The sequence below is a fragment of the Tachypleus tridentatus genome, chromosome 9 (assembly GCF_004210375.1).
Source record: "Tachypleus tridentatus isolate NWPU-2018 chromosome 9, ASM421037v1, whole genome shotgun sequence".
Taxonomy (NCBI): Eukaryota; Metazoa; Arthropoda; class Merostomata; order Xiphosura; family Limulidae; genus Tachypleus; species Tachypleus tridentatus.
Genome location: NC_134833.1, coordinates 168,540,713 through 168,565,957, shown reverse-complemented (window position 1 = coordinate 168,565,957; position 25,245 = coordinate 168,540,713). Strand labels below are relative to the sequence as shown.

The following is a 25,245-nucleotide window of genomic DNA, read 5'->3' as shown; positions in this document are numbered from 1 at the left end:
ATTTTGGGTAGTTTAATTCTTTAACTCGATATATTTTTTTTTTACATTTTAAGGTTTTTAACTGGTTATTTGGCACAAATAACCTAGGTGCATTGTGCCAAACAACCACCCAATCTCTTTCATTATTTGTTGTACACCACCTGACCTGCTAGTGAGGTAACTCCTCTGTCTAGACAATTTTCTAAAGATACCTCCAGTCTCTTCTTGGTATCCTTGGATATCTTTTTACCAGAGCTGAGGTTGGATTGTTCTGGCAGGTAAAGATCTGGAAGTCCTATAAAGTCATTGCACTTACATTAGATTCGCCAGTTGCCACCATAAAATTTTCTCATTTGCCTAAGCTTTCCTAATACTGAGATTGATTTTCAAAGCAGAGCTCAGGTAACTGTTCTGACTACACCGGAAAATAGCAGTTCTTCTCCATGAATTGACAGTTGCAACAAAATTGAAGTCAAGGACTTTCAGAGCAGAACACCAAATATCTAGGAAAAGACCTTATGACCTTTTCATCTGACTATCATTGAAAACTAATTCTTCCTCTTTGTCTTAGGACCTTCGAGTTGTAATAAATGTATTTTCATAATAATAAAACAAAATAGAAGGAGTAATGGGCATTATACATGAAACAGAAAGTTTCGCAATAAAACAAACTGAAAATAATAATAAATATTCCTCATAACAACACAATGTGTGAACTTGCTTAACTGACAGATTGGTTACTTTTAATGGATCTGATATCGTGATCAGTGATATCCGATATCTGCCCATCTTCCTTAGAGTATATCCCAGGCTAAGTCTAACCTAACACTCTTAACTTAACAAATAATGACTGATTCATCCAGACTGACTAGTACTACCTACCTGATGACTGATTCATCCACACTGACTAGTACTACCTACCTGATGACTGATTCATCCAGACTGACCAGCACTACCTACCTGACTGAACTTTTTCAGTCAAACGTAAAATAAGTTTTTTGCTTTAATTGACCTGCCATTGGAGAATACAACTCATGCAGCAATACAGTCATGATCTACGTTAACAGAACGAGTGTTACCTCGAGATAATACAGGGTGTTAGGAAAGTCACTGTGCAGTTTTGTAATCATATTTTATTCAGTCTATTTCAAGCCAGCAACTGATAGCGGTGTTTAGAAACAAAATAAGAAGGATCCAGGCCTGTATTGATGATGCCAACGGGGTCACTTTCAACATTGTTTATAATTGTCATTCATATTTACCTCGTTTATTCTATATTGAAACATGTCTGTTAATAAATGTACAAGTGCACAGTGATTTTCCGAACACCCTGTATATATGGAGAAAGGCAAGTAGAATGAAATCTGTATAATGGCCTTCTTGATTTTGCGCAAACTCTCTCTGTTAACCTGAAGATGATCTAAGAAGGTAAAACGTTGTTCTCTGCTTTATTAGTATTAATGTTAATACCTATACCAGCCGTCCTAAGATATATAAATTTTATTGGGTTATAAGATCTTATGAAACCTAAATTTATCATTCAATGCATGAGACTATTCAACTATACAAAATCATTTCGTGAATTATTATTTTACGTTGTAAGGATGTTGGCAGAATATATAATCCTTTATGTTTTGTAACATTTTGCGAGATTGTAGTGGTTTGTCAATATGAAACAAAAGAGATCATTTTTAAGCACAAATAAAAACTTGATTTGTAGGAAAATATCATATGCATGGAGAACTACTGTGTTGATAGTTGCTAAAATAACAAGTAGGGTATATCTAAACATAGTAAGCTATACCTGTAACTGTTTAAAAAGGTAAACACACAGTCTTCAAAACACTGGTTAGAATTCCCTTCATATTCGACACATGCTTGTCCTTTCAACCATTATAATGCTAAGTTCAATCCTTCCCTTCCATTGTAAAAAGTAGGCCAAGATTTAGGGGTGGGTGGAATTGACCAACTGTCTTCCTTCTTGTCTGTCACTGCTAACTTCGGCATAACGAGTACTGACTCTCTCTAAAGTTTATTTTTACGTTAATTGTTGTACAATTATAATGATATTCCTGTTTGAGTGTTATTTGGCCTACAAGTGTTTTTGTTTGTTAGTTTATATTAAGAGCAGAGCTACACAATGGAGAGTCTATGCCATGATCTGGTATCAACGTTCTAAATCCACGAACTTACCATTAAACCCAAGAGGGCATTCTAAAGTTGCAACAGTTTACAAACTTATAGAAACAGTACAGAATAAATAAACTAGTGTACTATAATTAAGTGGACTGAACATAACCTTATTTTCGCTAAATGATTTAAAATAACCAACCTAACGATTGGTTGTTTATGCGTTTATTGGCGCAAAGCAACTTGACTATCTGCGCCAAACAACCGGTAAAAAAAAGTAAAATAGAAATAAACTTATTAACATACGCAAAAGGAAATCATGTTAAAACAAGACGAAGTCAAATATTTGAATTAAAACCTAAAATAAAGACAAAGGCCAAAGGTCCTTATAAATTTTAAAACAAAACTGAGGTGGACAGTGTCACCATCGCCAATAACACTGTCCAACGTCAAGAATTAATCCATGGTAAAAATATGTCTAAAATGTGCCGTCGCTCACAGTGGAACGACAGCACGACATAAAATGTTGGCTATTGTGACTTAAGAGTCACACATTGGTGTATTAGTCTCGGATAAAATAAAACAGTGATAATAAAAAACTGTGACCAATGCACAGCCTAGCTGGAAAAACTTCCTCCTTCCAAACCTTATGGAAACAAAAAGGGCAAAAAACAAAGATAGTTTGATCTGGGAAAGTTTGTTATCATGTTGCTCACTCCAAGTCGACTGCCAACTAGCGCAGACCCGAGCCTTGAATACAGGACCATAGTCCATATACAAGACAGGCACAGCGGTGATGGCATCAGAGCATACATACTTAGCTGTCATTTCAGTATGCTCGTTCCCTGCTATCCAGAAAAACTGTATAGAAATATATGATAGAGAGAAATGGGACAGTTGTTCAACGAGAACATGAAGCAATTCCAGAGCCAGTAGAGAGCTAAGCGAGTCGGTATAAATTGTATAGTACATGTACTGCATTGCTTCTATGTGATCCAGGGCAAGAGAAATGGCGTAAAGTTCAGCAGTGAACACAGAAACTGTAGAAGGAATTCTGTGTGCAACCACCAAACCATAACATATCATGGCAGAGTCTACAAAGTTACCTGATTTTGAACCATCCATATAAATTTGAATGGAAGGATGGTTTGAAAGGTGTTCAGGAAACAAAAATCAGTACTTCCAATCGGAAGTATCCGCCTTCTTCGTATGATTAAAAAAAATGTCACAGTTGGGGATGGTAATAATTCATGGTTGAATGGGCTGACCAGAGGATACAGCAATGCTGTCCAAAGACAGGGCCAATTCATCCAACTGCACTTGGATACAAAGACTAAAACAAACAATGGCAAACTGCGTAATTTGATAAAGCATGGTTCATTGAGGAAGAAAACACAACCCTATGTGGGATGACATGGTGAGGATCGAAGTTTTGAAATATGCAAATGGCAGAGGTGTAGAGGATGCTCATGAGACTCAGTGTACAAACTCTGGACTGGAAAGGTGCATAAGACCTCTGTACAGAGCCAAAGCCCCTGATGGTGAACAAGGTTAAACATCTCAAAGGTCGAGGTCCTTGCAGAGCCATAGATTAGAAGCCCATAGTCCAGTTTCAATCAAAGGAGAGCATGATAGATTTTTAGCATAGTACATCATTCTGCTTCCCAAGAGGTGGGAGAGAGCACATGAAGAATGTTCAGTGCCCTTGTATATTGGCACGTAGATGCTTGATGTGTGGAATAAAAGTCAACTTACGATCAATGATAAGCCCCAAGAACTTTGCGTCAGGAACCATGGAAAGCACAACTTCTTCAAGACAAAGCTCGGGATTGGGGTGAATATCCCATTGGAGGCAGAAATGCATGCAAACGGTTTTAGAGCAAGAAAAAGTAAAACCGTTTGCTGTGATCAACTTTAGTATACGATTAAGGTAGTATTAATATTTTTAATAAAATTTTGACACTCATGACACAGCCCTGAGGGAATCCAAGCTCCTGTTGGAAAGAATTGGAAAGTGTCAAACTCACACAATCTGATAACTGCCCAATGATGGCATCAATAAGCTTCTTCAAAAGCTAGGTAGAGAGAACATATAGTGATTGTATGACCCAAGGAAACACAGATGCTTACATCTTCCAAGGATGTATCGAGTAGCAAAGACATGACGGGCACGAGTTGGTCAACCAGCAGTGTCATCTCTCCATGCACTTGTCCATCACACAATTTGTCATTTCTGTACAAAGAAAATTGTCGAAGGGTGACTGTATTAGTAGGTTTCAGAAACGTTTCCTGTAAGAAGAGACACACAGGATGGCAAGTATCAATCAAATCCTTAATGTCATCAAAATTTAAACAAAACCCCCAAAAGTTCCACTGATTTATATGGAGAAGAATGGGGCAGGGAGCCCTTCTGTTTTAACCACGTTTTTTTCTTCATTGGATGGAGATCTATCAACCTCCGTGGATCCTTCTCTGGGTCAAGTAGGCAGGTCTCTGTCCATGGACAAAGATTCCAGTGACCTGAGATTGTGAATGGATAATTGTTTTGAAGCTTAAGAAAATGGACCCGAGCAGTCACTGGAAGGAGTGGAAGGGACAGAGGTAGATGTAGATTCACCAACTCTTTTTATCCATGGAGGGTGAAAGACTCTTCAGATGTTTTGCAAACAACTCTCCTGGAGGCAAAGAGAGAGATAGGGCTGCACTCCCACTGTGCAGCAGCATGTGTCTGAAATTAAGAAGGGGACAATAATTTACGAGCCTCTGGGAAGGCGATATTTTATAGTCTTCAAGCATTACACCTCTTTCTCCTCCACTCACTTAGGGCAAGAAATAGAGTAAGAGGGGCGTGAACCACTACAATTAACACAGCGTGGTTCCAAGTTGCACTCGTAGGCGTCGTGGGCTCTGCCACCACAATGAGCACATGTTAAAGAATCATGAAATGATGTATTCAGTGACGAAGCTGCTGACAATGGAAACATCTGAGAGAGTTGGAAATGTTTGACCATACCTTATTGTTCAGATAACATGCTTAGAGTGTGGAAGGAAAACGTGGTGATGTAAACATCAGTATTCCATCTTTGGAAGTGGAGATTCAGTGTACTGCAGAAACGCCTTAGCTGGAGAAAATAACAAGGAACTCTAACTCAGAAAAGTTCTTTAAATCCCTCTCCAATATAACTCCTCTGGAAGGATTCAAAGTTGCATGGTGAGTAACCTCGATGCGTATATCCCCAATGGCCTTTGATTTGGAAAAGAGTTTGGTAAGTTCTAGTGAAGATGTTTCCACCAAAATACCTCCAGAACATAACTTCTTTACTGACTTGGGGGAGCCAACTAGCCCCTCTAATCTCCTTTGAATGAAAAAGAGAAACATGTGCCCTGAGGATTTCTGGAATGAGGAATAGAAAATTATAAATCAAGGTACAGAATCAGACTGCGACGGTGACTGTGCAGCAGAGTCGTCCATGTCTGGTTGTTTTCTGATCATCTGTTGTTGTTGTTTTTTTCAATTTTTTAATTTGTATTTATTTGTTCATGAATGAGTCATCCATAATAAAGGAAATACATTTAAGTGCTCACTGATCCCGCCAACCAGGGCGCCCTATGAGGGGATGCACTATAATGCCAAACAAGGACATTGCAGCAAATCCAGGGTTTCGTAATTACTACACCCGAATATCAGCATCAGACACAATGAGAACGCTCAACAATAGTACTCGGTTGATCCTAACCCAACTGGACCAGCCTATTGGCTCGGAGGGGGCACCCCAAGGCTGTCCGCCTACAGGAAATGAAGGCCAAAGTGGAGTGTTACGGTTGGAGTTGAACTTCTCAACCGCCAGGATCGTCTCCTCCCATTCAAGGATCATCACTCACGGCAAACACATGGGTAAATGTTTATATCCCAGAGGGGGTAAACTGAAAGCACATAACCTTCTCTTAGATGTCCCCTTACCATGTACAGGAATCCACCTCGAGGAGCCAGCCTAACAAAAGAACAACATTATAACACTGTGAATGAGAGGTATACTATGTAGTACTCTGCCTCTACCAATAGAAGTCTGCTTCCTATATTGGCCATTTCTTCTAAGATGCTAGAAACAGACCAGAAAATCATACAAAATTGTATAGCTTCTACAACAAAGATCTACAAATACAGCAAATGTACGACATCTCTTATAATTCGTTACTCTTGCTGTCGTAATAATGAAAATATGGGGCATGTATAAATTGGAATGAATAATATTAATATTAATAATCATACACTGACAATAATTAGGCTTACTTGATAACCTTCGTGGATTTCAGGGAGGGGAAAATATATTGTATATTTGTGTCGAATGATGTATTTTCTGTATTTTTACAGTTTACAGAAGGTTTGTTTTATGTTGCTCTTTCTCTTTTATATTTTTGTTTAAAGATTAAAGTACAGAGTTTATGACCTTGGAGTGTAAGGACTGTAATATTTATTAGATAGTATGCAAATAATTATGATAAAAGTAAAGTTTGTTGGATTGAAGTTAGTTGTAAATCCATTAAAAATATTATGCTTTGTGTTTAATGTGATTTCTTGTTTAATGGATTTGTGATGTTCTTGTCGCTTGTATATGTTTTTAGGAATACATAATACTTTAAACTTGTCCTTGAACACGGCATGAATATAATGTTGATTCATTTTAAATTTAATTTTAATTGCCAGTATGGAACAAGCCTGAAAGAAAAACAAAAGAAAGTGTGATATGTAGGTAAATCATTTGTTTTCTATTTGCTTTAATGATACAGAAAGTTGTTGATTATTTAGCTTCCATGTTCTAATGTAATGGTAGCAGCACGTGGTACAAAAAGTCGTTGAGTTTGTATTGTTCTAATTGTTTTGTTTCTTTGTTGTCTATAATGTATTATAATATCTGTTTTGATTTTGAGTATATTGCAGTAACATAAATAATCCAAATTGAAAAGATTAGCCTGTAATGTTCTTGCTGGTTGAGTTGACTTTGTCTAAATACAGCCGACGCTGTAGCAGAACAAAAGTCCCAAGTTGATGCTGTCGACTGGACAAAGAGATCGAGTTTACCCGTTGAATTGAGGCTTGCTTTGATTAGCCAGCTTTTCCACTAAGTATCGTCAAAACCATTGTGTTTTCGTTTCACAGCGATTAATTCCGAGGGAGAAGAAACTTTAGGGTTAAACATAGCCTGGAAGAAGCGACTTTCGTTCCACATGCGTAGGTACACACTCTGCGTTTTCTGTTTGTTTGCAATAATACAGATTTTGTTCATTTACTTACATTTCATCCAGACTCATCATTTTACACTTGTCGAAACTCAGTTAAATTATGTATTACAGAACACTCGCCTGATTATTTAACTGAGCCCTCTGTTATTTGCGGGTTTGTCCATCATACTTCCATTCTTCCTCCTTGGCACAGTTGTATGTCTGCGGATTCGTACTGCTAAAAACCGGGTTTTGACACTCTTGGTGGGAATAAATAGCACAGACAGCCCATTGTGTTGCTTTGTGCTTAACTATAAACACATCCATCATACTTTTGCTTTTAGGAAAATTGGTTTTATCTGAAAATATTGTAGTATGTCTTTGCCAGGTTTTATAATTTATTGTACTCTACTATTCTAATTTCATCAGAATTCAATATACTTTATCTTATCTATTTCATGGATATCTTTTTAAACCTCCATAGGAATATATCTTACCAATTTTAACATGTTAATGTTGCAAAGATAATTTTAAGAGGGTTTATAAAGAATTCGTATGGTACTGTGTTGTCATATTGTGATGACAAGAAACCCTGGGCCTGGCATGGCCTAGCGCGTTAAGGCGTGCGCTTCGTAATCTGAGGGTCGCTGGTTCGCGCCCGAGTCGCGCCAAAACATGCTCGCCCTCCCAGCCGTGGGGGCGTTAAAATGTGACGGTCAATCCCACTATTCGTTGGTAAAAGAGTAGCCCAAGAGTTGTCGGTGGGTGGTGATGACTAGCTGCCTTCCCTCTAGTCTTACACTGCTAAATTAGGGACGGCTAGCACAGATAGCCCTCGAGTTGCTTTGTGCGAAATTCCAAATTCCAAAACAGACAAGAAACCCACTTGAATTAAAAATGTATTCTCAAGACGGCTCGTATACGTATTAAAATTTTAATTAAAATAAATTACATAACGTTTCGACCTTCTTAAGTCATCTTCATTCAAATACGTTGTCAAATCGATTGTGAGAGTGAAAATTGTATTGTTAAAAACATTTATTTAAGCGAAACTAGGATAAAATTTTTAACTGATAAGTATATTAAAGTTCAGTCTAAACAAAATACACTAATGTGTTCTCAACTTTATTCAAAATGCTGCAATTGTACTGGGAATTAAAGTTCTGATTTTTTTTACTTACTATAAAGTTATTTTTTTACGTTTGATTAATACTGATTAAATGGACTAACTTCTCGTGTACGAGTGTTCGTTACTCACTTCCATTACAATTGTATTACACGCGGTTGATCGTACGTAAACTTAGTGGTGATGAAAATGCTCATTATTTGAATACTAAATTCTAAGGTTATTTTAATTGTCAGCTTTCACCGTACACTTATATTACTTAGTACCGTAGTTATTGTAATATTCTTCTTCATAAGGTGAATACTTCATCATAAGTTCATTTTACTAGTGTTAGTACTAGTGATATTTAGTACCAGTAGTGATGTTTTTATAATAATATTAGTATTAAAAAAATAGCAAAATAAAAGTGAAATATGTGATACAATTTTTTGATGGACTGAAATGACAAGTTTAAAGCTATGGAGTATTAGAAATGTTTGGTTGTAAGAGTAGTTAAATGATTGGATATTTTATAATTTTTAACTTCCATTTTGCTAAACCTACAAATTCCATTTAAAGTTATAGAGAGCTCAAAATTAGTTTTTTTTACTATTTGCCATAGTTATATGGTTACCAGTTCATCACTGACGTATGTTAAATGTGTAGAGAACTTGTTTAGATATGTAAAATTTTTACAGAAGTTTTTTTTCCAGTTATACTTTCAGTCTACCTTTTAGACTTGTTACTGCTTAGCCTGGCCACTAAACCATAATAGTACCTTTTAGACTTGTTAACTGATTAGCCTGGTCACTAAACCCTAAGTCTACCTTTTAATACCAAAAAGATTTGTTACATCAAAAGAACAGATTTAAAGTGAGCAATTCTGACTCAGGTTTGTAGGAAGATTTTATGCTCAGAATCTGCTTGCAAATAATAAGTTTAATTATTTGTTGGAAGAAGTAGCAAGCACATGTTTTGGTTAATGGAAACAGCTTTGCACACATTATTCTGTGCCAAGTGCAAATGAATGATCTTTTGAAACAGGAAATTTAAGGATTTTTTCTGAATCAGTTTTGTCTTAACATTATTGTAGTTAACTTATGATAATAATAAAACTTAACTAGGTTGATACAGTGTTATTTAGTAGTAGCTTCATTGTTTACTGCAAGCCAACTATTAAATATTATTTACAAACACCCTTATCCTATTTCATGTAAAATGCCTTCTCAAGACAGAGGAACTTTTTGTTTTTTACTGTTATTTCATAGTTGTTGAATTATGTGCAACTCTTGCATAATAATTTGGTGTACCATGAAATTAGAAACTATTAAACCATTCAAAATGAAAAAAATACTTCTAAGATTTTACTTTTGTTTTGTTACTGTGTAAGATCTGTTATGAACAAAAAATTACATTCACTTTGATTTGGTTTAGATGCAGTCATGGCTGAAGGCTCGAAAAGTAACCAGCTCACCAGATCCATTTTTGTTTGAGGTACTTATACATTCGTTCAGCTTAGCCATGTTGTTACATCACATGTTTAAATGTTAAAATGTACACTGAAATATTTTTATATTTGTGACACTAACTTTACAAAAGTTAAATTTTCAGTAAGGATGTTAGAATGTAACTACTTTGGAGGGTGTTGATACATCTTCATCAAAATTGGCATAAAGGTTTTTTAGGTCCATGGGAAGATGCATACAAATTTGTAGTTTCACCGCTTGCATTTTTATGGGCATATTTTACCACTACTTCACCCACTGTTTATGGGTCTTCATCAAATTTAGGTTGAATGTTTGCTGGGTGCATGCAGATATATGTGCAAAGCTGCAGTTTCATGTCTTTAACATGTTTTATAGATGTTTTGTTTACATATAAAAAAAGGCAGCTTTTCATGTTCTAAGATAATCTATCATTAAACACATAGAATTTCCATCCAGCATTTACATAAACAAATTAAAAATGTCAAAGGTAATTGTTAGGTAAACTGAAGTGTAGGCTGTGTTATGCAGAGCTTAATTATATGGGAACAACTTTAACTATTTATAAATAAAGCATCTTGATGAATTTAGTGCAGAGTAGAAGGCCCAGACAAACAGTTATGCAAATGTATGCTAATAGCCCTAGTACACAAATTTCTGTAATAATGTGATTAGTGATTGCTTTCTAATTAAAACTGGCTGTTATCACATCTCATGTTTATTTTATTTTTTTGTGTAACTATTTACAGAAATGTGCTGTGTTTTACTTGCACATGTATGCACATGCATAACATTTTTACAAGAAGGTAGTTGCACTATTTTTTTAACAACTGATATAACTTTTTCTTAAAATTAGAAATTGTTAATACATTAAAGACAATCTTGTAACCTTAGTTTTCAAGTGTAAAGTGCAAATTTTAAATGAAATTTTACTCCAGTCTGATCTAAGTACATTTCTGTCAGAATGTTTTTGTAGTAGATGTATCATGAAATATGAAAGTGATTTCTGAGCATAGTGTTTGAACACGTTTTGTGAACGATTGCTTAGTTTAAACAATGTTTGATCATAAATGTATTTAATTATTTATGTCAAATATTTGTTTTATCATAATCCTCACAATTTACAGCAGAAAATAATGAGTTATAATTATGGACATAAGATAAAGGAGGAAGTTAACTTGTTAATAACCATGAAACTTTGTTAGATGGAAAATGTTAACTTGTGTTGTTAGTAACCATGAAACTTTGTTGAATTAAACATGTTAAGTTGCATTGTTAATAAGCATGAAACTTTATTAGATGGAAAATGTTAACTTGTGTTGTTAGTAACCATGAAACTTTGTTGAATTAAACATGTTAAGTTGCATTGTTAATAAGCATGAAACTTTATTAGATGGAAAATGTTAACTTGTGTTGTTAGTAACCATGAAACTTTGTTGAATTAAACATGTTAAGTTGCATTGTTAATAAGCATGAAACTTTATTAGATGGAAAATGTTAACTTGTGTTGTTAGTAACCATGAAACTTTGTTGAATTAAACATGTTAAGTTGCATTGTTAATAAGCATGAAACTTTATTAGATGGAAAATGTTAACTTGTGTTGTTAGTAACCATGAAACTTTGTTGAATTAAACATGTTAAGTTGCATTGTTAGTAACCATGAAACTGTGTTGAATTAAACATGTTAAGTTGCATTGTTAGTAACCATGAAACTTTGTTGAATTAAACATGTTAAGTTGCATTGTTAATAAGCATGAAACTTTGTTAGATGGAAAATGTTAACTTGTGTGCTTAATAACCATGAAACTTTGTTAGATGGAAGGTGTTTATCTGTGTGCTTAATAACCATGAAACTTTGTTAGATGGAAGGTGTTTATCTGTGTGCTTAATAACCATGAAACTTTGTTAGATGGAAGGTGTTTATCTGTGTGCTTAATAACCATGAAACTTTGTTAGATGGAAGGTGTTTATCTGTGTGCTTAATAACCATGAAACTTTGTTAGATGGAAGGTGTTTATCTGTGTGTTTAATAACCATGAAACTTTGTTAGATGAAGGTGTTTATCTGTGTTCTTAATAAACATGAAATTTTATTAGATGGAAGGTGTTTATCTGTGTTCTTAATAAACATGAAATTTTATTAGATGGAAGGTGTTTATCTGTGTTCTTAATAAACATGAAATTTTATTAGATGGAAGGTGTTAATTTGTGTTCTTAATAACCATGAAACTTTGTTAGATGGAAGGTATTTATCTGTGTGCTTAATAACCATGAAACATTGTTTGAAGGAAGATGTTAATTTATGTTATTGAAATATAAACATGCTCTTCAAGCAGGTGAGTGGTTTGATACAATTAGTATCTTGTATATACTAACTTTAAGTTCCATAGTTTATCTTAGACAGTTAATTTGTTTTTAAGTGAATGAGTGACTTTAACACAGCTTATGTTCTAATTTTAGAGAGATGATGATCATAAGAAAATGTCTGGTAGAAACTGGACTTCCAGTCCCTGGCCAGTACCTCGTTCAGTGAGCTTGGTTATTGCTGTGTTAATCATTGGCATCCTACTTACAGCATTAAGCGTTAATGAACTTCATCGCCTTCAGAAAGACCAAGAACGTCATAACAGTTTTCACATGAAAGAAAAGGTTAATCCACCAGAGAAGTTTCATAGCCGTGTTGTATGGGTTCATGGGAAGAAGGTTAGGAGAGAAATAAATGTTATTGTTAGATTTTTGTATTTTAATGTTCTGAGTTCTGTGTCTCTTCTTATAGTAAAGCATTGTTTGTGTAAATGAAGCTAACAATGAATGAATGGATGTGCAAAGAAAGGTGGAAAATAATGTCACAAAGTGTGTAAATTGTAAATTAAAACTGTCATTATTTTACACACTAAGTTTTGTAAGTGTTGGTTACACGCACTGCCTCGTGGGTTTGTTTCAAACCTGTTCTGGGAACTAAGGTCTAACACCAAGGGGTTTGAATATATTTTAGTAATTTCCAGTAGAGTTATTTAAAAACTTATAGAAAGGTTTTAAACAAATAACTTTAAAACTTTCTGCTATGTTTGTGAAGGTAAGCATGTTTATTTCACTCACAATTATAATGAAACAGTTTGCATAGCAACACTAAACATTCAGAATGGAAGAGCTTACTAAATTAAAAATATTAAATTTGGTAGCTATATTTGTACTGAATAAACACTAACACGTAAATAATATCTGAATTTCAAAGTTCATTATAATTCATACCAAAGTTCACAATAAAGTAAAACTTCCATGAAAATGTTTCAAGTAATTAGTGGAAAATTTAAGTAAATCATAAAACAAAGGAAAAGCAAAACCATGCAGCCGGTGAATGGACTGAAGGTAAAGTGATTAAATGGATGTGTTTAGCTTGGAAAGGATTTAGTACTTGTCCTGTGTAAAATATTACAATGTGCATATTTTGTTAACCAGAGTGAGAAATGTCAAGTCAGCATTAAAAGGTACCTTAAAGATGTGTTTTTAGCAAATCATTAAAATCGGGCAATAATTAACATTTTAAGTACGTAAATTCAAATCCTTTCAAGTTTGTCACTGATTATATGATGTTATTTCTCTTATTTTAATCTTGTTTAACCCTTAGGTGCATACCTTCTGTTCGCATCATTCGTAAAACCATCATGAGGTAATTCAGTCTCGGAGCCAGTTTGCACAAGCTCAGTTGGAGCAGTATGAAGCCACGTTGTGTGCATTTTTACTTAAAAACTTGACAGTTTTCTTTTGCAAATATTATTGATGTTTTGAAATATGCCATATTGATAATGAGAAACCATTTTCCTCAAACATCCTTCCCGTGGTTGTCTGCTTGACTTCACCAAAATCTCACTTTGTCTCACACTTGCTTTATTAAGTTATTTTCTTCTGGAAAAGAGAGGTTCACCTTTTGAAACTTCTTGAGTTGAAGGATGTCATGTTTTGTGTTTAACTGATTTCCTAAATGTACCTGTTTTCCTAACGTCATAGAGATTCTTACATGTTGAATAAGTTGTTATATACTATTAGTATAATTATTGTTCTCATTCTAAAATTTGTTGTAATGTAATTTTTATTAAGTATAGTATTAATATAGAAATTGACCACTTCTTTTGTATGTAATTCACCAACAACAAGTAAACAAGGACTGTAGTCTGCTGCCTTGCATTATTGTTGGAGTAACTAACAACAGGTAAACAAGGACTGTAGTCTGCTGCCTTGTATTATTGTTAGAGTAACTAACAACAGGTAAACAAGGACTGTAGTCTGCTGCCTTGCATTATTGTTAGAGTAACTAACAACAAGTAAACAAGGACTGTAGTCTGCTGCCTTGCATTATTGTTAGAGTAACTAGCAACAAGTAAACAAGGACTATAGTCTGCTGCCTTGCATTATTGTTAGAGTAACTAACAACAAGTAAACAAGGACTGTAGTCTGCTGCCTTGCATTATTGTTGGAGTAACTAACAACAGGTAAACAAGGACTGTAGTCTGCTGCCTTGTATTATTGTTAGAGTAACTAACAACAGGTAAACAAGGACTGTAGTCTACTGCCTTGTATTATTGTTAGAGTAACCAACAACAGGTAAACAAGGACTGTAGTCTGCTGCCTTGCATTATTGTTAGAGTAACTAACAACAAGTAAACAAGGACTGTAGTTTGCTGCCTTGTATTATTGTTAGAGTAACTAACAACAAGTAAACAAGGACTGTAGTCTGCTGCCTTGTATTATTGTTAGAGTAATTAACAACAGGTAAACAAGGACTGTAGTCTGCTGCCTTTTATTATTGTTAGAGGAACTAACAACAGGTAAACAAGGACTGTAGTATGCTGATTAGTAATATTAGTAGGTTAATTAACAAGAAATAAACAAGGACTGTAGTGTCCTGCCAAGTTTTATTGTTAGAGTAACAAAAAAAACAAGCACCATAGTCTGCTGCCTAGTGTTATTGTTAGAGTAACTAACAACCAATGAACAATGACTAGAATGATGGCTAGTAATATTAGTAGGTTAACTGACAACAAATAAACAAGGACTGTAGTCCACTACTTTTACTGATATTTATATTACTATCTGCGAAACAGGCTCTGAAACCTCTTTTAATTGGAGATTCTTTATAAATATATATAATCCTTTTTTTACTGTATATGTATGGAGAGGTGGTAATGTGTTTATAGTAGAATAGATACATATACACAGGTGGGGTGGTAGTGAGTTTTTATAACAGAATAGATACATATACTCAGGTGGGGTGGTAGTGAGTTTTTGTAACAGAATATATACATATACTCAGGTAGGGTGGTAGTAAGTTTTTATAACAGAATAGATACATATACTCAGGTAGGGTGGTAGTAAGTTTTTATAACAGAATAGATACATATACTCAGGTAGGGTGGTAGTAAGTTTTTATAACAGAATAGATACATATACTCAGGTAGGGTGGTAGTAAGTTTTTATAACAGAATAGATACATATACTCAGGTAGGGTGGTAGTAAGTTTTTATAACAGAATAGATACATATACACAGGTCGTAACAAGTTTTTAATAGTAATAGTATAAATGTTCATTCTGTAAGATACAAATATGAACACAAGGTGAGAAAGGCAGTTATATAATACAAACACTAAGATGGTGGGTCTGTTGAAGTCCTGCACTTAACCCTTTCCATAATGCCTCAGTGGATTATACCAATTTTGTGACCCTAAGTAACCATCAGTTTCCTTACTATAATGTTTAAATTGTTTTGTGTATAGAAAAGAGATACTTTTCTTTATCTGAAAATTATTAAATATTATATGTATAATCTCTAAAACCTCATATGTGAATAAACAGTTTTTATTTTACCTGCTATTTTCTCTATCCTATCTTTCAATGTTCCTGGTCTATTTGACCAAATTCGTAACCACTGTAAAAAATGTAAGAAGAATTCAGTAGTACTGTGCTGTCCTTTTTAGTATTGATCACAAAGTACTTCTGACAGTTTTTTCAGTTGTTCATATAGTCATTTTACTGTTAATGACTGGAGTAGAAACTTGCTACAGATAAAACAATGATTTTTGATTTTGAGAATACATTAGGATAAAATTTATTGGCTTTTTGTAATACAGTGGTTGCAAGGAAAATTGCCTAAAATATTAAAACATGGGCAGAAATGTTTGTGATGTATCTCTGTACAAGCTGGTACTTAGGTTCTGTTATTTTTCCAGGGTTATAATTTAGTGCTATAGGTCTACAAAGTGTATTCAGAGCAATGACTTTGTCAACACATTTCAACATTTCTAGAACAACTCTGAATTTTCCCTTTTAATCTAATTACAAATGACTGTCAGGTGTATTTAATTTGGAATTTTCTTTTTCTGTTGATTTTAAACATGTACTTAAATAGGATTGAGTACACAAGAGGTTTCAAATTAATGGAGTAGCAGGAGGGGCTACTCTGTTGGGTTTGTTAAATGTATTGATATTTTAGCAATTCACAAAAGGTGGGAGGTTCTTGTTTTTTTTATTAAAGTTTGTCAGTGTTTTTAATTTGTTAGTCATTATCAACATTGTATAGTAAGCAATATAAAATATAAAATGACCATTAAGATGAGGATGTGCAATGTGAGACACACGAAAGGGCCCAGAATGACGAGGTGGTTAAGGCACTTGACTTGCAATCTGTGGGTCGTGGGTTTGAAATCCCATCACACCAAACATGCCCTTTCAGTTGTGGGGATATTATAATGTGACAGTCCCACCTTTTATTGGTTAAAGAGTAGCCCAAGAATTGGCAGTGGGTGATGATAACTAGCTGCCTTCCCTCCAGCCTTGTACTGCTAAATTAGGGACAGCTAGCACAGATTGCACTCATGTAGCTTTGTGCAAATTTCAAAGCAAACATGTAGAATAGATATTTACCATTTTGTTTTTAATATTTTCTACTGGATTAAGACATGAAATATTAAAACTTGAATTATAAGCTATCTTTTGATGCACAATTTATTGACATGCATTGTTTTAATAGATTGTGAAAAACTAAAGTTTTGTGACATGCACTCTTTGATCCATTCTTAGTGAGGTGTAATTATCTTTGTTGAGTAGCTTTTCTCTAAAGTATAAGTACTGACACAACATTAGCATGATAGCTATATGATGTGAACAGTAACATACTAAATCTGTTATAGTGCTTCATGTAATTATATCTACTGGGTCGCTATTTGGTAAAGTACTGGTATGTCACATAAAGACAGTTATCATAGCTCTAAGGTACAACATCTGTTGTAGTACCTCACTAAATTATGTCTACTGAGTAGCTGTCCTCTAGAGTACTGGTGCTGTCACATGAAGACAGTTATCATAGCTCTAAGGTACAACATCTGTTGTAGTACCTCACTTAATTATGTCTACTGAGTAGCTGTCCTCTAGAGTACTGGTGCTGTCACATGAAGACAGTTATCATAGCTCTAAGGTACAACATCTGTTGTAGTACCTCACTTAATTATGTCTACTGAGTAGCTGTCCTCTAAAGTATGTGTTGTGTATTGGAATGAAGTAGGAGAACTGGGTCATCCTATGGTTTATTGTAACTGATTCTGAAGTTGTGATAAACTCTAAGTTATTTTATTTACTATAATGTTCAAACTCTGTGCAACATTGTTTCGTGCTTATGAACAACTGTATCATTCCAACAGTGACTTCTTCAGCTGTTTCATAGCAAGGGTGTTTGTTAGTATCAGTTGTTTGTAATCTGTCTGATAGTTGTACATCCTTTCAAAACAGTTATTTTGTTGATTAGTAAGTAAACAATAGTTGTAAATGAAGTGTATATTTTGTACTATAGCTAGAAACTGGGTACTTGAAACACGTGTTTGCTGTCTTTGAGAGACTAGGGTTTCAGCAAGGTGACAGTCAGTCCAAATGGGATGTTCTGTGGACCCATGACTACCCTTTCACCCAACTGTCTTCACATTTACAGAACCTAAAGCCTCATCAGAAAGTGAGTTTTTCATTGAAAAATTTAAAACCAAATATCTATATGAACAAGTTCTTTCTTTTTGTTTTTTTTAAGCTGCTCCAGAGTAACTGGTCAGTTTTAAAGTCAGGTTAAATTATTAAATGTGTTTGTTTACTGTGCTTTGTTTGTACTCATCAGTTTTAAAGTCAGGTTAAATCTTTAAATGTGTTTGTTTACAGTGCTTTGTTTGTACTCATCAGTTTTAAAGTCAGGTTAAATCTTTAAATGTGATTGTTTACTTGCTTTGTTTGTACTCATCAGTTTTAAAGTCAGGTTGAAAATCTGAAAATGTGATTGTTTACTGTCCTTTGTTTGTACTCATCAGTTTTAAAGTCAAATTGAAAATCTGAAAATGTGATTTTTTACTGTCCTTTGTTTGTACTCATTAGTTTTAAAGTGAGGTTGAAAATCTGAAAATGTGATTGTTTACTGTGCTTTGTTTGTACTCATCACTTTTAAAGTCAGGTTGAAAATCTGAAAATGTGATTGTTTACTGAGCTTCGTTTGTAGTCGTCAGTTTTAAAGTCAGGTTAAATCTTTAAATGTGATTGTTTACTTGCTTTGTTTGTACTCATCAGTTTTAAAGTCAGGTTGAAAATCTGAAAATGTGATTGTTTACTGTGCTTTGTTTGTACTCATCACTTTTAAAGTCAGGTTGAAAATCTGAAAATGTGATTGTTTACTGAGCTTTGTTTGTAGTCGTCAGTTTTAAAGTCAGGTTAAATCTTTAAATGTGGTTGTTTACTGTGCTTTGTTTGTACTCATCAGTTTTAAAGTCAGGTTGAAAATCTGAAAATGTGATTGTTTACTGTACTTTGTTTGTACTCATCAGTTTTAAAGTGAGGTTGAAAATCTGAAAATGTGATTGTTTACTGTGCTTTGTTTGTACTCATCAGTTTTAAAGTCAGGTTGAAAATCTGAAAATGTGATTGTTTACTGAGCTTTGTTTGTAGTCGTCAGTTTTAAAGTCAGGTTAAATCTTTAAATGTGATTGTTTACTGTGCTTTGTTTGTACTCATCAGTTTTAAAGTCAGGTTGAAAATCTGAAAATGTGATTGTTTACTGTAGTTTGTTTGTAGTCGTCAGTTTTAAAGTCAGGTTAAATCTTTAAATGTGATTGTTTACTGTCCTTTGTTTGTACTCATCAGTTTTAAAGTCAGGTTAAATCTTTAAATGTGATTGTTTACTTGCTTTGTTTGTACTCATCAGTTTTAAAGTCAGGTTGAAAATCTGAAAATGTGATTGTTTACTGAGCTTTGTTTGTAGTCGTCAGTTTTAAAGTCAGGTTAAATCTTTAAATGTGATTGTTTACTTGCTTTGTTTGTACTCATCAGTTTTAAAGTCAGGTTGAAAATCTGAAAATGTGATTGTTTACTGTCCTTTGTTTGTACTCATCAGTTTTAAAGTCAGGTTAAATCTTTAAATGTGATTGTTTACTGTGCTTTGTTTGTACTCATCAGTTTTAAAGTCAGGTTGAAAATCTGAAAATGTGATTGTTTACTGAGCTTTGTTTGTAGTCGTCAGTTTTAAAGTCAGGTTAAATCTTTAAATGTGATTGTTTACTTGCTTTGTTTGTACTCATCAGTTTTAAAGTCAGGTTGAAAATCTGAAAATGTGATTGTTTACTGTCCTTTGTTTGTACTCATCAGTTTTAAAGTCAGGTTGAAAATCTGAAAATCAGGTTGAAAATCTGAAAATGTGATTGTTTACTGTACTTTGTTTGTACTCATCAGTTTTAAAGTGAGGTTGAAAATCTGAAAATGTGATTGTTTACTGTGCTTTGTTTGTACTCATCACTTTTAAAGTCAGGTTGAAAATCTTAAAATGTGATTGTTTACTGTGCTTTGTTTGTACTCATCAGTTTTAAAGTCAGGTTGAAAATCTGAAAATGTGATTGTTTACTGTGCTTTGTTTGTACTCATCACTTTTAAAGTCAGGTTGAAAATCTGAAAATGTGATTGTTTACTGAGCTTTGTTTGTAGTCGTCAGTTTTAAAGTCAGGTTAAATCTTTAAATGTGATTGTTTACTTGCTTTGTTTGTACTCATCAGTTTTAAAGTCAGGTTGAAAATCTGAAAATGTGATTGTTTACTGTCCTTTGTTTGTACTCATCAGTTTTAAAGTCAGGTTAAATCTTTAAATGTGATTGTTTACTTGCTTTGTTTGTACTCATCAGTTTTAAAGTCAGGTTGAAAATCTGAAAATGTGATTGTTTACTGAGCTTTGTTTGTAGTCGTCAGTTTTAAAGTCAGGTTAAATCTTTAAATGTGATTGTTTACTTGCTTTGTTTGTACTCATCAGTTTTAAAGTCAGGTTGAAAATCTGAAAATGTGATTGTTTACTGTCCTTTGTTTGTACTCATCAGTTTTAAAGTCAGGTTGAAAATCTGAAAATGTGATTGTTTACTGTACTTTGTTTGTACTCATCAGTTTTAAAGTGAGGTTGAAAATCTGAAAATGTGATTGTTTACTGTGCTTTGTTTGTACTCATCACTTTTAAAGTCAGGTTGAAAATCTTAAAATGTGATTGTTTACTGTGCTTTGTTTGTACTCATCAGTTTTAAAGTCAGGTTGAAAATCTTAAAATGTGATTGTTTACTGTGCTTTGTTTGTACTCATCAGTTTTAAAGTCAGGTTGAAAATTTGAAAATGTGATTGTTTTCAGTGCTTTCTTTGTACTCAGTTTTAAAGTCAGGTTAAATCTTTAAATGTGATTGTTTACTGTGCTTTGTTTGGACTCATCAGTTTTAAAGTCAGGTTGAAAATCTGAAAATGTGATTGTTTACTGAGCTTTGTTTGTAGTCGTCAGTTTTAAAGTCAGGTTAAATCTTTAAATGTGATTGTTTACTTGCTTTGTTTGGACTCATCAGTTTTAAAGTCAGGTTGAAAATCTGAAAATGTGATTGTTTACTGAGCTTTGTTTGTAGTCGTCAGTTTTAAAGTCAGGTTAAATCTTTAAATGTGATTGTTTACTTGCTTTGTTTGTACTCATCAGTTTTAAAGTCAGGTTGAAAATCTGAAAATGTGATTGTTTACTGTCCTTTGTTTGTACTCATCAGTTTTAAAGTCAGGTTGAAAATCTGAAAATGTGATTGTTTACTGTCCTTTGTTTGTACTCGTCAGTTTTAAAGTCAGGTTAAATCTTTAAATGTGATTGTTTACTTGCTTTGTTTGGACTCATCAGTTTTAAAGTCAGGTTGAAAATCTGAAAATGTGATTGTTTACTGTCCTTTGTTTGTACTCATCACTTTTAAAGTCAGGTTGAAAATCTGAAAATGTGATTGTTTACTTGCTTTGTTTGTACTCATCAGTTTTAAAGTCAGGTTGAAAATCTGAAAATGTGATTGTTTACTTGCTTTGTTTGTACTCATCAGTTTTAAAGTCAGGTTGAAAATCTGAAAATGTGATTGTTTACTTGCTTTGTTTGTACTCATCAGTTTTAAAGTCAGGTTGAAAATCTTAAAATGTGATTGTTTACTGTGCTTTGTTTGTACTCATCAGTTTTAAAGTCTGGTTGAAAATCTGAAAATGTGATTGTTTACTTGCTTTGTTTGTACTCATCAGTTTTAAAGTCAGGTTGAAAATCTGAAAATGTGATTGTTTACTGTGCTTTGTTTGTTCTCATCAGTTTTAAAGTCAGGTTGAAAATCTGAAAATGTGATTGTTTACTGTGCTTTGTTTGTACTCATCAGTTTTAAAGTCAGGTTGAAAATCTGAAAATGTGATTGTTTACTTGCTTTGTTTGTACTCATCAGTTTTAAAGTCAGGTTGAAAATCTGAAAATGTGATTGTTTACTGTGCTTTGTTTGTACTCATCACTTTTAAAGTCTGGTTGAAAATCTGAAAATGTGATTGTTTACTTGCTTTGTTTGTACTCATCAGTTTTAAAGTCAGGTTGAAAATCTGAAAATGTGATTGTTTACTGTGCTTTGTTTGTTCTCATCAGTTTTAAAGTCAGGTTGAAAATCTGAAAATGTGATTGTTTACTGTGCTTTGTTTGTTCTCATCAGTTTTAAAGTCAGGTTGAAAATCTAAAAATATGATTGTTTACTGTAGTTTGTTCTCATCAGTTTTAAAGTCAGGTTGAAAATCTGAAAATATGATTGTTTACTGTAGTTTGTTTGTACTCAGCAGTTTTAAAGTCAGGTTGAAAATTTGAAAATGTGATTGTTTTCGGTGCTTTCTTTGTACTCAGTTTTAAAGTCAGGTTAAATCTTTAAATGTGATTGTTTACTGTGCTTTGTTTGGACTCATCAGTTTTAAAGTCAGGTTGAAAATCTGAAAATGTGATTGTTTACTATCCTTTGTTTGTACTCATCAGTTTTAAAGTCAGGTTGAAAATCTGAAAATGTGATTTTTTATTGTCCTTTGTTTGTACTCATCAGTTTTAAAGTCAGGTTGAAAATCTAAAAATATGATTGTTTACTGTAGTTTGTTTGTTCTCATCAGTTTTAAAGTCAGATTGAAAATCTGAAAATATGATTGTTTACTGTAGTTTGTTTGTACTCAGCAGTTTTAAAGTCAGGTTGAAAATCTTTAAATGTGATTGTTTACTGTGCCTTTTTTGTACTCATCAGTTTTAAAGTCAGGTTGAAAATCTTAAAATGTGATTGTTTACTGTACTTTTTTTGTACTTATCAGTTTTAAAGTCGGGTTGAAAATCTTTAAGTGTGATTGTTTACTGTGCTTTGTTTGTAAGTTTTTGTAAGTATGTAAGTTTTTCATGTTACTGATCTGAGCTAAAGTTGTTTTAATTTCAGGTAAACCACTTTCCTGGTTCAGGATACATCACCAACAAAGTGAACTTAGCTACATCCATGCTCAAACACATTCCTCCAGCTTTCCAGATCCCTGCTGACAAGGAGAAACTGTTGCAGTATGTGAGTGGATTACGTACGAGTAACTCACACTTCATGCAGTAACTTAGAAATATAAACAAATTTATGTATATAGATTGATTACCTTCACCTCAAATATTCTCATGTGAGGTTTGGATAGGTGGAAGAATCTAAAACAGTAATATTAGTTGATTGTTGTCATGAGTCATAACATTTTTGGTTAATACGAACAACTTTAACTTATTCTAAAATAACAATGAAAACTCATAATGGCAATATTTCCATTACTGGAATAGTTGGAAAATGTTATCTGGAAACGCTAGTTTTAATTAGTTCATGTGATAATAATCAATTTGATTAATTTCCAAGCTCTACTTGTGTATCATGATAAATTATGTTCAAGTATAGTAAATTGGTATATGCCAAGCCTTACTTATGTATCATGATAAATTATGTTCAAGTATAGTAAATTGGTATATGCCAAGCCTTACTTATGTATCATGATAAATTATGTTCAAGTATAGTAAATTGGTATATGCCAAGCCTTACTTATGTATCATGATAAATTATGTTCAAGTATAGTAAATTGGTATATGCCAAGCCTTACTTATGTATCATGATAAATTATGTTCAAGTATAGTAAATTGGTATATGCCAAGCCTTACTTATGTATCATGATAAATTATGTTCAAGTATAGTAAATTGGTATATGCCAAGCCTTACTTATGTATCATGATAAATTATGTTCAAGTATAGTAAATTGTTATATGCCAAGCCTTACTTATGTGTCATGATAGATTATGATCAAGTATGATTAATTGTAATGTGAATTTTTAAACAGTAACTTGCAACTGCAGTTCTGTTTCACTTGTGTAGTAAATTATGTACACAATTTAATACTAAGTAAACAGACATTCACTCCAGATTGAATACCACATTATTTTATAAACAAACATAGAACAAGAGTACAAGATTAGAAGCAGTCATTAGTTTATCTGTCCTTTTGCAATGTTAAGATAAAATAGTTTTTCTGATATATACTTGATCTGAGATCATGGTAAGTGGGAATGTACTTTCATTCTTGGCAAATTACATGGAAGAGAGTGTCCCTATAAGTTGATTGGAAGAGGAAGAGGGAACACCATGGCTAGGACAATCATTGAAAGATTGGTAATGCTCCGATTTTCAAATCTTCATGTTTAGTCTCGGGCTGAATGGGCAGGAATTTCATCTTACATAAAAACACCACCTTGTGTGGAAAGTTGGTCTGGTGATATGTATTTATAGGTAGAAGGCTTTGTGATGTATGAATAAAGCCATGGGCATTCCTTTGCATACCAACATTAATAGTCCAAGCTGCCCAAATTACATCTTTGCCATAACAGTGTATTGAGTTGCAGACAGCATTTCTTTGCCTAAGTTCAACTGTGATGATCCAGTAAACTTAGTTATGTGCAGGTGTAAATTGTGAACACTTGGTATGTGCAGGTGTGAATTGTGAACACTTGGCATGTGCAGGTGTGAATTGTGAACACTTGGCATGTGCAGGTGTGAATTTTGATAAAATATCTTTATCTTGCAGAAAGATTTCTCAGTTAGTATGACCCTCTATTGGCACAAAAATTTGCTCACCACTTGTATCTCCACTTCTTTCTGCACTTTTACATGCTAATGATCATGCACCAACTTTACACCAGTGACAGTGTGACACACCCCTCTCATAACTTGTGCTATCTCTACAGGTCACTTGCTCATTACTTCTTGATGGTCAGTCTTACTCTACAAATGTGAATGTTGCAATTTGAATTTCATTGTGCTATCTCTACAGGTCACTTGCTCATTACTTCTTGATGATCAGTCTCACTCTACAAATGTGAATGTTGTAATTTGAATTTCATTGTGCTATCTCTACAGGTCACTTGCTCATTACTTCTTGATAATCAGTCTTACTCAACAAATGTGAATGTTGCAATTTGAATTTCATTGTGCTATCTCTACAGGTCATTTGCTCATTACTTCTTGATGGTCAGTCTTACTCGACAAATGTGAAAGTTGCAATTTGAATTTCATTGTGCTATCTCTACAGGTCACTTGCTCATTACTTCTTGATGGTCAGTCTTACTCTACAAATGTGAATGTTGCAATTTGAATTTCATTGTGCTATCAATACAGGTTATTTGCTCATTACTTCTTGATGGTCAGTCTTACTCTACAAATGTGAATGTTGCAATTTGAATTTCATTGTGCTATCTCTACAGGTCACTTGCTCATTACTTCTTGATGATCAGTCTTACTCTACAAATGTGAATGTTGCAATTTGAATTTCATTGTTCTATCTCTACAGGTCACTTGCTCATTACTTCTTGATGGTCAGTCTTACTCTACAAATGTGAATGTTGCAATTTGAATTTCATTGTGCTATCTCTACAGGTCACTTGCTCATTACTTCTTGATGGTCAGTCTTACTCTACAAATG

The 25,245-nt window shown here is 33.6% G+C and overlaps 1 protein-coding gene across 6 annotated transcripts in view; it reads left to right on the top strand.

The window, feature by feature from the left end:
- The first annotated feature begins 8,473 nt into the window (after positions 1–8,473).
- LOC143226910 (putative tubulin polyglutamylase ttll-15) overlaps positions 8,474–25,245 on the top strand; it is a 52,637-nt gene continuing 35,865 nt past the window's right edge. For 2 of the 6 annotated variants that reach the window (XM_076458453.1, XM_076458454.1), the window contains exons 1-5: positions 8,545–8,751; positions 9,869–9,928; positions 12,379–12,621; positions 17,760–17,915; positions 22,692–22,811. In XM_076458453.1, the coding sequence (XP_076314568.1) occupies positions 9,869–9,928; positions 12,379–12,621; positions 17,760–17,915; positions 22,692–22,811 (579 nt within the window). In that variant the 5' untranslated portion in view covers positions 8,545–8,751. Of the gene's footprint in view, positions 8,752–9,868; positions 9,929–12,378; positions 12,622–17,759; positions 17,916–22,691; positions 22,812–25,245 lie in introns of all 6 variants that reach the window. The other 4 variants (XM_076458455.1, XM_076458458.1, XM_076458456.1 and 1 more) reach the window with 4 other exon arrangements.